General features: G+C 37.7%; 1 protein-coding gene across 2 annotated transcripts; it reads right to left on the bottom strand.

Moving 5' to 3' along the window:
• Positions 1-325: 325 nt before the first annotated feature.
• pitrm1 (pitrilysin metallopeptidase 1) lies at positions 326-11174 on the bottom strand. 2 transcript variants are annotated; one of them, XM_055022308.1, is made up of 27 exons: positions 10991-11174; positions 10020-10125; positions 9636-9742; positions 9334-9485; positions 9108-9222; positions 8312-8408; positions 7374-7534; positions 7161-7287; positions 6981-7069; positions 6765-6893; positions 6561-6674; positions 5924-6020; positions 5411-5545; positions 5134-5272; positions 4804-4920; positions 4588-4717; positions 3766-3886; positions 3575-3651; positions 3056-3221; positions 2829-2929; positions 2620-2740; positions 2487-2537; positions 2223-2335; positions 1895-2020; positions 1311-1456; positions 952-1054; positions 326-839 (listed from the first exon to the last, which is right to left on the bottom strand). In XM_055022308.1, the coding sequence occupies exons 1-27, from the start codon at positions 11032-11034 to the stop codon at positions 746-748; spliced, it is 3078 nt and encodes a 1025-aa protein (XP_054878283.1). In that variant the 5' UTR covers positions 11035-11174; the 3' UTR covers positions 326-745. The 2 variants fall into 2 exon arrangements, with proteins under 2 accessions (XP_054878283.1, XP_054878284.1); XM_055022309.1 differs by lacking the exons at positions 10020-10125; positions 10991-11174 and having other exon boundaries at positions 9632-9744.
• Positions 11175-17657: the final 6483 nt, after the last annotated feature.

The following is a 17657-nucleotide window of genomic DNA, read 5'->3' as shown; positions in this document are numbered from 1 at the left end:
TGGATTAAAAAATGTTTTTTATGGATTCTTTTATATTGAAGAAACAGTTAAAAGTTACAGTTCTTTTGAGGTTCTGATCCTTACCAACTTATTAAAATCACTTTCATTTGTTATGTATTGTGCTCTCAAAATTTATATCAAATCTCAGATTTGTTGTAAAGTTTAGTGTTAAATATTGGTCATTAAAGTGGGGAATTCATATTAACAAAAAAAGTAAATTTAGCCTTTAATGTTATTTTAGCCTCATTTTCTCTGCCAGCCTCTGTGGCTGGTGGAGAAAATGTTTAATTTCAACCCCTGCATGAACTAGACCACTCTGTAATGATGAGTTTCACTGTAATTTTATTTTTACATTCTAATGTAATGAGCTGCATTTGTAGCCCTGAACACAACAGAAGTTTCTCATTAGTTAGTCTTGGTAAATTAAAGGCTGTGTTGGACAAACAAAATCACTTTATGACAACAAATCCCTTTAAATGTAATGATTTAATGACAAAGTATGTTTAGTGATTCTACTTTCACAAAACTCCAATCTCGTTTTGTATTCAATGTGTTTCTGTAACGGATATTTTCCATCAGTCATATGTACATGATGGAATATAAAAAGGTTTCTGCTTTAGTTGTCTTCATGTTGTGCGTTTCTGTCTCTCGCCAGCAATACAAAAAAAAAAAAAAAAAACCTACACATTTGTTTGGTTTCAGAATAGAGTCCATTCAAGCTTTGTGTCCAGTAATGAAAAGAACATTATTTTAATATCCACGTTGGATCTTTCTTGATTGCATCGTTTTCTGGACCCAGGATGGCGACTCCACAGGTGCTCTGACCGACACCGAGGTACCTGCAGGAAAACAATCAGCTGATTTCCGCTTCGTGTGCCAGAGTTTCCCAAAGGCTAACTCAGATTTCAACAGTGAAGACATGGAACAATCATTGATCCTGAACTGTTTTACCTCTCTGCCACTTCCACCAGGCTTTTATGATCCACAGCAAAGAGCTGTTCTCTGTAACTCTGCTTCATTTCATCTGTGACTCCACTGAGGAAGCGACTCATTCCTGCTCCACAAAGAGAAGAGATCAGATACCAACTTAAACATCAAATCAGTTTCCAGCCTTTTAACTCTGCTTTATTCAAACCAGAGTTAATAAATAAAGAGCAAAAATGTTATATCATATAGCAAATGAAGTTAAGAGAAAAGAAAATCCAGGAAAAGTTATCAAAACAAACTAGCAGATTCCACTCCATAAAAAAAGCATCTAAAATGTTACAAAAAGATTCTGTGACAAAAGCCATTAAATGTTGCATCATCACCTTTATCTGAAGGAGCCACAGGTGAATCTACAGCGGAGAAAACGGAAAGCTTGGCTTCGTCGATGTCCTGCTGAGAGAACTGGCCTGACTTCGCCCAGTCGACGCCTTTTCGAAATGCAGATAACGTCTGCACTGAGTTCGGATCCCTGAGGCACAGAAGAGAGGCTTAAGAAATGTCCTTTAACGGTTGCACAGGTTATGATTCCTAACGTAGGGGAAAAAGAAATCAAACAGCTCAGCCGAGTTCTCCACTCGTCGTCTGAGTTAGGATACAGGAATGTTCAGGTGCATTTTTTTAAACTAATAGTAAAGAGTTATAGACATTTTTCTTCAAATGAATTTTGGGTTTTCATTGGCTTTGAGACAGAATCATCAAAGTTAGCAGAAATAAACGATAATATCTAAGGGCGACATGCTCCTGAAGCACACAGGGGTTGAATTTAACACCAGAATTCTTTTTTCCTTCAAAATTTAAGTACCTAATATAATCAAAGACTGATTTTTACATTCTTATTTTGTAATAATTTTCATTTTGTTATTAAAAAATGAAGTAAGGCTAATCGAATGTGTGAATTGCTGTCCACCTGTAAGAGTAAAAGGAAAACACGCCACTTCCTCCCATTTTGGCTCCGCCTCCATAGGCTCCGCCCTTCTCCCGAATTTCTCCGTGGAGGAATTTAGCCGTCATCATTCTTGCCAAGATGCACAAACTGACTCAGAAGAAGATGGCAGCAAGTGGAGAGGTTAAACAATGGAGAAATGTGAAAATGTCAACATAATTACCGTAATGTGATCATTTTGACATGTAATGCAGGGAAAGGCCTGTAGTTACATTAAGTGAGCTACAATAAAAGTTATAATAAAGATGCAATCACTTATCAAATGACTTTTCTGTATTTGTTTTATAGTTACCTAGCATAATCCTGGTGGCAGAAAGGGATTGTACGGATACTCTCACTGACAAAGTTAACAGGAAAGGGCATCTGGAAGAAAGTTTTCATTTGACATGGCTGGAAATTTGGCTCCTGTAGAAGCATAAAAAAAAAGTTTAAACTTCAGGTAATATAGACATAACTGTTCAATCCAGAATGTAATTATAATTCTAGGTTTCTCACTGATGGATAACAGATGCAACGACTAGGAAACATCCAAACCCATTGATTATATTGAACTTACTGTTATTAGTTTTCTAGTTGGACCTGAATCATCCAGAGGGTCAAGTGGTTTCTGTAGCAAAGAAACAAAAATGCATAATAATGAATATATGTTCTAAGCAGGGCATTGCTTCAGTCCATTAGGAATATCTTACCTTAATAATATTTGCTCTGATAAATTTGCGCTCTTTTCTGTTTTCAGCAACGTCGTTAATAAAACTCTCCAACTCTTTTGCTGAGTCAGAGATTATCTGTGGCGTTCCGTTGATTGCACACCTGTTACAATATGAAGAAAAAGGATAAACTTCTCAGATTCAACCAAACTTTATTACTAAGTGACTAGAAAATCTAGCAATGATCCCACCTCATGTTCTCGGGGTTCAGAAGGTGCTTTTTGATCCTGGGTAATACTCGGATGACTTGTGTAAGATCTGGCATTTCTGCTATTCTCTTCAAAAACTTCACCTAATGTTCAAATAAAAACATAAAGCCCGATCAGTAAACCAAAGCAGAGAGATGGTACAACAAAACAAACACTACAGATAACAGACATTCCATCTTTCAGTCAATGCTGCCCAAAATCAGGATTACCTGCTCCATCCCACCAAAGGTCTCCTGCAGTTCCCCAGCTGGTGTCAGGTGTCGTCCCGCTCTGGTCATGGCGTACATGTGTCCAGAACAGGAGATCCCATTTGCCAACTCCTGCGCCGCCATCATCACCAGAACGCGAAGGCGCTCTTCGCTGTCAAAATGAGGGCTGCAGGAGAACCACCGGTCATTTGTTATTTCATGCAAAGCAATAATCATTCATCAGTTTGTTTACAGTCATCCAAATTTACTTAACTATAGAAAAAAATGTATTTCTGTCATCTGACCATAACATTTTTCTTCAAAAACTAGTTTTAGACTGGATTAGAAAAGGTAGAGCTTCCTTCTCTCACCATTATAGAACATGCCAACAATGCTTAAAGGCCCAATCTATAGCAAGAAACCAATCAATTTGAATTATTAAGTCTCATCATTTCTGATAAGAAAAATGGTCAAATATCCAGCCAGAAAAACAAGAGAAAATTGACAGAAAGTGTATTTGCATCTTGGAGTTTTATTAACCTGTTGAAAATACTGCTCCAAAGTTTAAACATGTGAGGAAGATTTCTTTCCAGGCAAGAGGAGAACAGGAGAACCCCCTGCAAGAGACGACAGAAACAGCAACAATAAGCTGACAATTTCCCTTTAGAGACAGAGCTTAGGTTTATCCAAAAGTAGAAGAAGACAAAAGGATAAATGTGTTTTTGGCTAACCTGCTCAAACGTGTCCATCAGGCTGCAGTCAGGAATGACGTGCGTTGAGACAGACATTCCTCCTGTCCTCATCTCCATCTGCTGGGCCTGCTGCCTGTAATCCAGATCTCCACAACCCATTCTGCCCAAAAACAATACAACTTTTAATCCGCTGTTGCAGCTTAGAGTGGAAAATCGACATCATGTCTTCTTGATTGTTAAGTTTTCAAAGCAAATTTATGATAAAACATGCAGTAAACAAAAATAACTATTTAGTTAAATCAACTGTGTTCATAATATTTGGTAAGGATTTATCAGTAAGTATCAACAAAAAGTAATTTTATGAACAAAAAGTAATGTATGAATGTTTCTTTAAAAACATTCAGAAATCTTCTTGAGTGAATTAATCAAAGTGCAAGAATAACCACCAAGCCACCAAAAGGACCCAAATCTAGTTGGGGCAAGAAAGTGTTTCAATTTGAAATAAAAGTTCTAATGCTGGAGAAGTAACTTGTCATTCCAGAAAAAAAAACTATTTATGCACCATCATCAGTTGTCATGCTAACTAGCCTGAGCATTCACAACAGGAAGCAGCTGTTGCTACTCATGTTACAATATCTGCTTGTGTGAATGTTTGAGCCTGTTTTCTGTTTCCACCATATGGAAAAGCATTGCTCCCAATTTTATTTGTACTTTTTGCTTCATTAAAAAAAGAGATTAAATTCAATTCAATGTTACTCAAGAAGAGGAAGGAGGATTTTATATTAAAGTGTCTTTCCATGTTCACCAGTAGCGTTTATCTCAGTCCAGGTCCGGGGCTTCGGCTCATACGTTGGAACTCACTTGGTGATGATGCTGCAGAAGAGCGGGACGTAAACCCTCAGGTCCTCTGGCAGAGTGTTCAGACTGCACATGGCTCTGAAGTACACCAAACCGTTTGTAGGCTGCTCACAGTACTGAACCGGGACATAACCTTCAGGCATGAGAACACGTACCCCGTTAGAAACAAACTGGCTCGTTTTGTTACGATTAAATGAGATGAGGAGTGAACTGCTGTACCTGCAGTGCTCATCTGAACGGCAGTGAAGGGTATCGTTGGCTGGATGTCGGACACTTTGAGAGCAGGGAGACATGAGGCATCCTGAGTTTTACTCTGAGTTTCCAGCAACTCCAGACCTTTTCGGCAAGAAAACATGCAATTCAATACCCGACTCAGAAATACAGGATTAAATCTTCCAGTTTAGCCTCAAACCTAAAGCCATGTTTCACAAAATAGAAAAGACTGTAAAAATCTAAAGTTATTTTTCCACCAATACTAAAATATATAAACAGAAATAAACAGTAAACACTATAAATCTATAACCAGATGCGTTGAAGTGAAGCTGTTACCTTTCTGATAAATCTCTTTTTTATCGCTGTCGGTCAGAACTGAGATCTTTTCCTGAAGCTTCTCCTCTTCAGCCTTGGCTTGTTTTTCCAGGAACGCCTCGTCAGGACTCATCCTCAGCGTCAAACAATGCTTGTTCTCCTGCACAAATAATCCATTCAAGGCAACAATTAGCATGGAATTAAAATCTAATGTGTTTTAGATTCGTAAATACACAAATAATATATGCCAAGCACTGTGGATAGACCTTTCTTATGCCTGAATTTAGGCTAAATTTACCTTGAAGTAGTATCTGACTTTGTCCTGGAGGAAGCGAGGGTTTTCTTTCAGCGCCTGTCTGAATTTTGCAACGCTGTCACTGATTCTGAGCAGCTCCACAGGATCTCCATCGTGGTTCCAGGATGAAGCTATATACTATTAGAAACATGCAGAAAAAGAGGCCCATGATGAAGGACAGAAAAAAAAACTGCAGGTTAAACTGAAACAGCTCTAATTCTGCAGCAATTCTTTTCTGCATGGCATTTACTTTATGACACCTAAAAGCCCAGGTAAGGTAAACCTCTAATCACAGGTGATGAAAGGGTTAGAAGCAAACAGCAACAACAGAAGATTTAATGCAAAAAAAAAAAAGGTTTCCAAGGAAATCATTGACAACATGTTTAAATTCTTGATTTGAGTAGAAATATGCAATAAATAAATTACAGATTTTAAACACAGAAAAAACAAACACACTACCCAAAACGTCTGAGTCCCTGGATTCCTGAAAAAAAAAACACTGAGCGGTGAACTCACAGAGGCCAGAGCCAGGCCGAAGTTGGTGGACTGATGCTTCATCTGGATCTCAATCTTATGAAGCAGAGCTTCGATTCTCTCATCCTCAAAGCCGTTCCTGCCACAAAACAAGAAGGTGTAAAGAAGGTTATTTAGCTACATGCTAATTGTTAAATAACTTGATAATGTAACATATACCCTCTTCAGTTCATCAAAAAAAAAAAAAAAAATTACAGCAAAAAACAGCACATCTTCAAGACTAATGCCCAATAATGATTCAACTTTATCTTCAGCTATGAAATATTTGAATGATTTGAATCAAAACTGAGTGATATTAAGTATCCAGAATTTCACCCTCCTTGACAAAAACAGGGATACACAGAAAGATGGAAGGAAACATAATTTCCCTGGACACAAAGTAGGTAGAAAGAATAAACCAAAGGAAGGAAGAACTGAAGGAAAATGTGACAAAAAAAATATAAAAAAGTCTAGAAATTGAGTTATTTTTATTTTCAGTCCATATTTTTATTAATCCAGATCTGGAAAACAAACTTGTTTTAACATAATTATAATTATGTGGGCCAGGGAAATTATGACATAATTTCCCTGGCCCACATGATTAACTTGGTTCAAAGAAGAACTCAGTAATGCGACTCACGCTATGATATCGTCGATAGTTTGGTTGATGATTTGTTTGACCCTTTCCGTGTCGTGCTCAGCCATCCCCTGCAGGCCGATGCTGAAGGACGCCTCTTTGGTGCTTCCGTCATATCTGTGGGACAACAAAAATATTTTCACAAAACCTCTGTGATGCAACATTTGCATGGTCAACTATTCTTCCAAGCAAAGTTTATGTACAAACCCAACAACAGAGGAGAAGTCACTTCCTATCTTGGGTTCGATGAGGGATTTGTAGAAGGGTGAGTTTGGACCAGAGACCATGAGCGAAGACAGCAGGCTGAGAGTAAATCCTTCAAAGGAATCTGTGATGCTAAGAAGAGAAACATAAACAAGTCAGGCTGAAATCACAGATGTGGACTTTAACTTTCCAAGACTATCAATTAAAGCCGGATCTTACTCTCCCAGAAGGTAACTCATACAGAGAGTGTTCTGCTTAGTTGGATCTGGAGCCAAAGCATCAGGGCTGCAAGTCACATGGTCTTCTCTCTGGACAAAAGCAGTTGAAATCCACAGTAATATCAGAGGCATTTCTAATGTTTATAATTTTACATACGCAGCATGCATGTTGTGTGCTTACTGGGCTGTTCCAGTGAGGCTGAGATGGGACTTCTGTCCTTGCATTGATGCGATCAAACTTGCAAAGAGCGTCTTCTTGGATCTGCTTCAGATGGTTTTCCAAAGGCAAATCTCCATAAGTGAAGAACCTGAACATTTAAGAGAATGAAGAATATTCTTTAACTCCCAGGTTCCATTCCTGTGCAGCAGTGTTAGGAACGCCGTGCTTCCTTACCGAGCGTTACTGGGATGGTAGTGTGTGGCGTGAAACTGCTTAAGCTGTTCCCAGGTCAGGTCTGGAATGGCCAGCGGTTCTCCGCCCGACACCACAGAGTAGGTGTGGTGAGGGTACAACTTGTTTTGAAGGTGCTGCGCATATAAACGCTCACTGTCTGACTGGAAAAGCAAACGAAAAAGATCATTTTTCATAAGGTTATAGAATCTTCAAAATAAATATGAACAAAGGAGAAGAAGTCCTGATCTATATACTCAAGATTTAAGATTAAAGTATTAATAACTACAGAGGAAAGGCTAAAATGGTATTATACACATATGTCAAGATTAGATCCTAAGTATTAAGAATAATATTACATTTTACAATTCCACATATCACTGTTTCACATTATGCATCTAAAAACAAAACCACTCACTATTTGATCTGTTGGTTTTGTTGCTGTTTTTCTGACTCTTAGTAAAATTGGACATTGTAAAAAACATTAATCCATTTATCAACACTAATGAAAAATCTAGCCCAAGTAAAGTTACTAAGAAATATTCAAATGTCAATGGTGCTTGGAATACTGGTGAAAAAAATAAATAAATAAATCAGCTAAATGATGCGTTTGGAAGTTTGGTTCAGCATATTTACTAAACTGTTGTGGTTTGAGAACTGAAAACCTCCCCACACCTCATCTCATATCAAGGACATCAAGGACAAGAAGAAGCTAAAATGAAACATTGTAGATTTATGAGAAATTGTGTCTGCCAGTTATATGCAGACTTCTGCTCAGGTCCCTCTTGAAAATGAGATCTAGATCCCATTGGGGTTTATCTGGTTAAATAAAGGAAATTTAAAAAAATATGGTGGACTAAAAATACTAGAATTGTGTTTAAATAAACTAAAAATGCAACAGTAATTGTGTGCACGCTGAAATGCACGTGATAGTGACTTACAAAGGCTCCTTTCATCTCATTGAACACAACTCCCTTAAACACCAGCGGGGAGTTGGGATTGGTCGGATCTTCATTCTCCAGCCTCCAGCCTTCCTGCCTGAACAGATTAACCATAAACACTGCAGTTAGGTATGCTAAGAGAAAAAAAACTGTTTTTAAAGGACACGGCAAGGTAAGTTTATTTGCATAGCAAGTTCATTCAACACAAAACCTAAAAATAAAGCATAAAAATCCAAAACATTGCAGCAGCATATATAAAGGAAATTTAATCCTGGAAATGTTCTTCAGGTGATAGAAGGCCGACTTTATGATTGTCTTCATGTGACTCTGAAGGTCTCAGTCCAACACTAGACCCAGATTTCAGGCCTGATCTCTAGTTTCTATCTGAACTAGATGAAGCCGTGAGCCAACTAGTTATTGTTTCATCAGTTTTGTTTTTATTCAACAGAAGAAAATCACTTGAATTATTAAATGAATATAGTGTTCATGTGATTTTTGTTCAGACAAGTAAAGAACAAGATAAAACAAAATCTGCAGGAGCAACAATTTACTTTTACATCTGTAATGTTTAAGAGCTTTGCAGTTTACGCAACTTATAGCAAGATCCCAAACCGCTTTTTAAAACAGAGTACCACTGTCTGCATGCCAAAAGTATATTTTCATTTAAAAAAATTAATTTATGAATTTACAACTAATTTAACTAAACATCAGAATATAAACAGAGTTAAACTCGAGTTAATTTATTCTAGTTGCTTATGGTCAATGTGAAGAGTGCAGCAATGCGGCTGAATCTCACCAGAAATCTTGTTCTCGTAAACATGGGAAGAAAACTGCATCCAGATAAACTGAAAGAAGGTTCTGGAAGTCTTTTCCATTTTGGGTGGAGAATGGATACATTGTGTAGTCACTGGCTGTTCACGCAGAAACATAAAGCAGGTCTCTTACATGGATTTATCCGAGGAATAATGAACACAATCTCAGCACAGGCGTCTCGATACATTTACAACCAAATAATAGCGAACCCGTGAAGGCATTCATGAAGGTGGACAGCGAGCGGTTGAGCATCTTGAAGAAGGGATCTCTGCAGGGGTACTTTTCAGATCCACACAGCACTGTGTGCTCCAGGATGTGGGGGACCCCTGTGCTGTCCATCGGGGTCGTCCTAAACTGGACACTGAACAACAGCAAGAGCAAATAAGAAAAACTAAGAAACCAGGAGGCCATTTCTGATTCTATTTACAAATAAAGCACAGCTATGATACTGTTAAAGACTCCGCAGATTAAGTAGAAGTTGCCATCAGTTTAAAACTAAGAGCTTACCAACCTGAAGAGGTTGTTTGAATCATCCCGGGCTGCATGCAGATACTGAGCTCCAGTTTGATCGTGGGTTAACTTCACAGCTGTGAGACAAAGGTCAGGGACGGCCGTAACCTGAGGTCAGGATAAGAAGCACCAAGTTTAATTTCAAGGTTATAGAAATAAAAACTAAAGATGTCCTGACACAAGACAGCTAACAGGAAGTACAAGCATGTAGCATATTTAGAATATTATTTGTCTTACTGAGATCCGCAGAAGGCAGCAAAATGTACTGATTTAATCACGTCATTTTATACTTTGGGAGTAAAAATTCTAAAACCTCCAAATTTTCAAAGAAACAAAACACTCAGACGATGAATTATTGCATCAGCCTGGGGAAAGCTGCTGCTACCTCTCTGACAGTGAAACCGTGGATTTTCTGCCCCGGCTGGTACTCCAGAGCCTGTTCTCTAGCTGACGAGCTCCTCAGCCGCCATGCTTGGTGACGTCCATTCAACCTGGAGGATCAAGTACGTCCACGCTCAATCAGGACTCCAGACAATTTGGCAAGAAACCGTGCATACATATATTTCCCATTTTATTTGAAATGTCAGACTTAAGAGACAACTCTATTTTAAAAAGAACATAATTATGTCATGGAGTTGACATGCCCACCAATTTAAAATGGCAATATAATGACAACTACATACACTCCTCAGATTTGAAGTCATTTAATGTGGTTATCAGGTTGAACTACTTTATTTATTTATTTTATTTACTAAAATAACACCTCAGTGACAAACATAATCAATGACAGCACATGACCTTCCACTGACCCACATGTTGATACAAATATCTGAGCTACTTATTTTATGATTTCCTCTCATTTAACTTAATGTATGCATGTTATTTTTTTATTTTTATTTTATTTTGGAATTAGATCCTGCTTGTATTTAGTCAAAAAGAGGCCTGACACAATAATGTGTTGGAATTTACTGATGTCAAAAAGCCCAAAATGTGAATATAATATTCACATTTACAGGATCTTGTGTCGCAGTTAAATACGCCTAATTTGACCCCTGAAGTTATTTGACCTTTAATTTAATGCAGGTTAAATTAATATACGAGGGAGTTTTAATCTGAGCCTAAACAAAGTCTAAAAAAATAAGGCAAAGTATTTCATTTCATTATGTTGTGTTTACATATAATGTAAAAGCACAGCTATGCCAATAATGACTGACATGGATTTACAACCTTAAACTAGCATGAAATGAACCTTAACTTCATTTCATGCTAGTTAAATGAAATGAACCGAGAGCCGTTCTTGAACAGATTTTCACAGGGGAACTGAATTTCGCACAAGACCGTTATACACCAACTCACCGAACATGAAGCCTCTGGAGCGCAGTCTTCGTAAGCCGAAACATTATTTTTAACACAACAATAAACTACTTTCTGTTTGTGTACAGCTACAACCCACACATTTCTACCGTATTTTCAACAAATTCACAGTATTCAGATTCAACATCCCCGGTCTGTGTCCTCTCATGCTCTGTGTTGGAGCTGACATGTGTCTTCAAGCACGCATGTAAAGATGGCCGCTACGCCGGCGCTAATCGCAGATTTCTAAACCATCTGCAACACACTTTAACTGATCCAACCACTATGGCGCTCTACTGTTAGATATTGCGCAAGTTCCTACACGAGTGAGACGGCAAATGACGTTTAAACGTCCTCCTTTTTGATTGGTCAGCTTGTAAAGAAAAAACTACATGATTGGTTGAATATCGTCAGATCTCTAAAGTTACCAAACGATGACTTGACCTAAATAAGCAGAGCTTTTAGAGAATTTACTACGCTTTTAATATACTAAACTTTGAACACTGTTTTAACAACACATGAAAATAAAAACCACCACGTTTCCTCATTTACATTAATCATATAAAGAAGGAAAATGCAATTACAATTTACTTCCACGAGGTGACGCCATGTCAACATATTTTGGTAACTAATACTTTTAGGACATTTCTCATTTTGGCCATTATATTTTACTACCAAACGTAGCTATATGCAGGTAAACTTCCACCATTTGTCTATTGTTTACTTACAATTGTATTAACTGCATTAAATATAATATAAAACATTTGTTCTTTGTCTTTTAGAATGAAAAATATGCGTTTTTCCTATACACTAGTATAATTATAGGTGATTTTATTTTTTCCATCCATCCATCCATCCATCCATCCATCCATCCATCCATCCATCCATCCATCCATCCATCCATCCATCCATCCATCCATCCATCCATCCATCCATCCATCCATCCATCCATCCATCCATCCATCCATCCATCCATCCATCCATCTTCTATAGCCACTTATTCTTGAAGAGAAACTGACAGATTCACACACATTAACATCTAAGGGCAATTTAGAGCGATCCCAGCAGTCATGTTTTTGTATTGTGAGAGGAAGACAGAGTACCTGGAGAGAACCTAAAAATGCACAGGGAGAATATCCAAACTCCATGTAGAAAGACCCCAAACTGTGATTGGAACCTTCTTATTGCAAGAAAAGTTCTATCAATGTGCAGTCTCTTTTATTTTTTATTGTGAAAAAATGTTCACCTTGTTTATATCAGTCCTTAATTTCATAATAAAATGGAATTGAACTGTAAATGTAAACTGCTTTTTAATATGAGAAACATTCTAATTATGAATTTCATTGATAATCTTAATTTAACTTTATATTCAAGTGCTTTAATATTATTATGATATGAGAACTTTCTTTCTCTTGACCAAGAAGAGCTTTTTGATCACTGGATGTGATAAAGACAAATACAAAACAAAAAATTTACATTGTCCTGAATGCACCATCCCTCATGTAAGATGTGGGTGGCAGCATCATGCTGTGGGGATGTGTAGCTTCAGAAGAAACAAGGAAGCTAGTCAGAGTTGAAGGGAAGATGGATCGAGCAAAGTACAGGACCACCCTGGAGCAAAACCTGTTCCAAAAGACCAGCCTTCCAGCAAGCCACTGACTACACAATACAACCTGAACTACAATGGTATACATTAGAACAAAGTATATTTATGTATTAGAATGGCATAGTCAAAGTCCAGACCTAAATCCAATGGAGAACTGATGTTCATAGTTCCTCCCTACCCAAATTGCCTGAGGACAAAATAGTTCATGAAGAATAATGTGCTGTCTCTGCTTTGGCAAAGCACTACAAGAAATGCATTTATGAGGTGTAGCTCTTTGCACAACAGTGACTATAATCCAAAATACAACTATTAATAGTACTATTAATATTAATCATTTTGCACTCAGGATCACTAAACAAAATTACCTGGTTGTAAACAGACAACATACCAACCTGAACATTTATCAGGACCCAAAGATTTGTGCTTTTTTATAATTATCCCAAACCGTTTCCACATAATAATCTCTCTATGGGGGAGCTGCTAAGGTAGTTTCATGGCATATCAAAACACAAACCCCATTATTACAGCATGTGTCTGCACTTTCAGATGGGAAAAAGCAAGGAAAGCAGTCTTTCTGGATATCATAAAGGGATGTCATAAAAAGGATGTAAACCGTAGAACCACCATGAGATCCTGGGGGACTGGAATAGAAACGCTAGTCATTTCCCTTATGCGCTCTTTCTGCAAAAATCAGCCTGTCTGTACTGAGCACAACTGCGACAGCGACTGCAGTGACTGGCTTTCATTTTTTTCTGTGAATATCTTTTGAGGCACCCACGGTCATCCCTTGTGTTTCCACTGACAGCATGTGGGAGACTTTCCAGCAGCATGAATAGGAGGCCTTGGCGAGGAGGCAAGAGGCTTTTTGACAGAGCAGCAGACTCCTCCGACTTCAACTTCACAGAGTTTCTGCATGTTTGTTATCAAAAGAAAGAAAAGAGATAGCACCAAAGAGTGTGGAGCAGGTTAATAAATGGTATAAAAACCTTTATTACATGGAAAGAAACTTTGATAAAGCATGACGTGGATTGAATGTTAATACTTAGGTCTTGAGTCTTGGCTTATGTTGGAATGAATTAATGAAAAGGCCAAAACTGGCACTACTTTGAAATAAATGGCATTAGAAAGAGGAAAATAGTGTTCATATTTTGCAGGTTTTTAGTATGAAGGATAAAACTGTAGGGGTGGAAAATTAACAAACAATTTTACAAAGTCATTTTTCATTTCATGGTGACTTGAAGTTAGGCAGAAGGATTATGTAGGCCTCTTTTAGGCTGACCAAATATTACACACCTGCTGCTTTTGAAGCCATTATTTAAATAAAGCATTAAATAGATGCTGGTCAAGCTATAAATTAGATTTTTGCAAAGCTGAACGAAACAGGATTAAGTCGGCAAACAACTGAAACAACCAAAAACAGTCTTCAAACCAAATGCAAGTAGACATAGATAATGCAAAAATCAAATTGCTTAGACTGTGTGTAAGATATTGGCATGGATGTAAGTGGATGGTTGTGCTGTTGTTCATCTGCTCCTTCCCTCTCTATAATCCTCAGGATTTTATAAACGTCTGGACTGTCCAGACGTGGGTTCATCCAGGCCCGGGCGATCCATCAGTGTCAAATAGAAAACAAAACCCCCAGCTCTTCCGCCTCCTTTCGTCTTTTACTGCTTCGCCATCCATCAGCAGTTTGCTACGAGTCTGTGTTTCTTTCCCCAGCAACAACTGCCTCCATATTTACAATCAGGCAGGATTTATGGATAAAAATGACATGACAGGTTAGTCCACTTTGCTCAAAGGCTACAGCTCAGAATGTTTGTTTCAAATGTAACAGCAATATTAAAAACAATCATCCAAGTACAGAAGCTTCCACTGATGTAAACTGAATTTTTTCAACATCTTGCCTAAATTAGAAACAGTAAGTGAAATGCATTTCAGTGGATTTCTGCACATTTCTGCAGTGGAAGGAAAAGACAGCATGGAGAAATCTGAATCTGGCTACAAAAGCCCAGAGACAGGCAGGGCAACGGGAAACAGAGAGCAAGATCTACATGGAAGTGGTTTCGTTCAAAACATAATTAGAATGGCCCAGTCAAAGCCCGAAACAAAATCCCACTGATAATATTTGGCAAGATTTTAAATAAATATAATATTCACAACTGGTAGAGATATTCTAAAAGACGTGCTGCATTAATTTCAGAAAACTGCAGAAGCTAACATCCACGGTCTTTGTTATCTCCGCTCTTGGGAGTAAAGCCAATCACCACCAAGGAAAAGGAATCGAACTCTTCAGCTGGCTTGTTACCCCTAAATTAAACAAATCGGGGATATTTATCCGGAAAGGTCTTTCTGACTTTTTAACAAGCATGGAAACATGATACCATTTAAAGTCTTGCCTGAGTGTATGTGCTGCTGTTATACGACTTCACAGATGGAACAATGGTATTAAATCTTAACCTCATGTACCTGGATAAATGGAAGGAGTTTTGCAGATTTTTTATGTACAGAAGGTGAGACTCAGTGTTCAGACATTTCATTATAGAAAAGTCAAGATCTCACTAATAACCACTGATTGCTGATTGTTAGTGCCTTTCAGTCTTGCTTGTTTGCAATTTTGACCATCTGATAAGGAATTCCTGCATGGAAATGTCAGAAGTCCTCACAGACTTTTCTATAAGTGTGTGCATTAGGTGAATATCTGGCTGGAGTCCGTACTCGCATCACATCCACTTTCCTCCTCACCTCTGGGGCCAATTAGAGTGTTGGAGCTGAAAATAAATGGAACGTGGTGGCAAAACAGCGTTTACTTCAAAACCTCATGCCTAATTTGCAGATCCCTCTCAGATCTGAAGAGGAATTAGCAGGGGGTATGTCGTTTGATCTTGCAGAAATGTGCAATTGAAACTTATTGAGTGAGGTGAAACTTATTGAAACATTTGGTGTTAAATGTGTGAAGACCACAAACAAAGACCCTTAGAGTTTGTAGGGAGGAATGCTGAAAACTGAGAGCTGCATATCTCTCAGTTTATCACTTTTATTAAAGGTTCTTGTCCTTTCATAAATACAAACAAACTCAGTGATAACTTTACTGTTAGAAAACAAGCCAGAAAAATCAACTATGATTCTCATTAATATTCACAAAAAGTACTTATTCACTGGCAGATTATTTAATTTATAATGGTGAGATTTTGTGTTTTCGCTGTGAAGATTTAAGGTTCACACCTTCATTAGTGCTGCTTTGCAACGTAAACACAAAGGTTACAGATTGTGACAAATTGCAAGTAAGCCATATACCAAACATTCAACGAAAGTAGAAGAAGAAGTCAACAAGAAGTATTGCTCCAACAGATGGCCTGACCTCCACAGAGGATAGATCTGAATGACACGGAGTCCATCTGGGAACAAACAAAGAAGCCGAGCGCAATGAGGAGACTTAAATTAACAGAAGCACATACAATACCACCTGCCAACTACCTTGAGAAGCCCTGAGTAAAAGTACCTGGAGGATTTATTGCTTTGAAAATTAAGTATGGCTCAAGTAAATATTAATTAATTTCAAGATCTATGCTCCTGAGTCCATTATGTCTCATTTCTGGTTCTAAATAAATTCATTGATAGCATTACTTTCTTTACTTTTCTCACTTTAAACCTATAAATCTGCCAGGTAAGTCTCTAGCCTTCTGATGCTAATCTGAATGGATTTTGCAGACAGCCATTTGCCTGCGTTCCATAGAGTCAGAAGACTCCCTGGACACACAGCCTGAGGCTTCTGCGGACTTTATTTGGACTGTGGCAAAACAAAAATTAAAAACAGGGACACCACACAGAGTGTCTGCACAGAACAAAAATCAATGGCAAGTGACGCCACTGGGTTTAAAACAGTTCTGGCTGTGAATTCTCTTGGTTGAGTGTTTTAGCTTCATTATTGAGCTTTGTGTTGGCTCTTAAAAGCCCCACAGCGGGCTTGTCTGCTGACATCGTGCTGGTTTTGAATTGGGATTGATTCCAAATCCTATGCAACAATATATATAAAACAACAACAAAAAACCCTCTTAACATAGCCAAGGAAAGGTTCATGAGTAGCTTGTTTGTCAAGCTGGGTAGAGTTTCAAATCTTATTCACAGTGTTCCATGCACAGAGTTTATACTGTGCTTCAAATGAAGCTTTGTGACCTTGAGAAAAAAATAGTGTGAAAGAAAGGTTTGTGTAAAATTAATCTATCCATCATTCCACTTAACCTTGTAGCATCTCATGCAGTCAGAAATCCATATAAAGAGGAGATATTTATGTGTTAAAGTGTTCTACACTCAAACTATAAACAGAAAACGTGCTGTTTAGGAGGAATATGTGTTCTTGTTAATATCTAAACTCAAGCAGACAGAAACAACTGATAGGGACCAAGCAGAGCAGAGGTAATTGCATTGTGTTTCTAAAGTACTGTAGGAGTCAAATTAAGTATTAGGATGGAGAAAGTAGTGCTCAACCAAATTGATTTCAAAAAACATTGTTGATATGTTGCAGCAAAATTCAAGTTGTTAATTTTGCAAGAGTTTTGATGTTTGACTAGTGTCAAAGTATTCACACTCTTCGCAGATTACAATTTAAAAAAGCTTGTTTCTGATAGAAAATGAAATAGACATGCCTAGAAAGAAAACAGAAGTCAAATGAGCATCAATTTTGAAAGAAGAAATGTTAAACAATATATCTGCCATTCCCAACAATGAGTGGCATCGACTTTATAGGAATTACAGCAATCAAACAATTTCTATGATTGCTCACCAGCTTTTTAGATCTTTCTTTTTAGGGTCTTCTGTTAATTTGAAAAGTTCATAGGCAGTGGAACAACCTCAATTCTGGCTGAGGTGTTACTATCCAATCAGGACTTTTCCACAAACGAATAAATGTTTTTCTACAAATTCTACAATTCTATTTCTTTAAGAAACAAAGTTCAGGAATGCTTCTTGCACCCAGCATTTCTTCATATTGTTCATTAAAATAATATGCTCCAAAGGTCAGGTACAAGAACTGCACAGAAAACTAGTCGAAAAGAAGCAAAAGTCAAA

Source organism: Poeciliopsis prolifica, unplaced genomic scaffold (genome assembly GCF_027474105.1).
Source record: "Poeciliopsis prolifica strain line A6 unplaced genomic scaffold, Auburn_PproV2 SCAFFOLD084, whole genome shotgun sequence".
Classification (NCBI taxonomy): Eukaryota; Metazoa; Chordata; class Actinopteri; order Cyprinodontiformes; family Poeciliidae; genus Poeciliopsis; species Poeciliopsis prolifica.
This window is presented reverse-complemented; position numbering and strand designations above follow the sequence as displayed.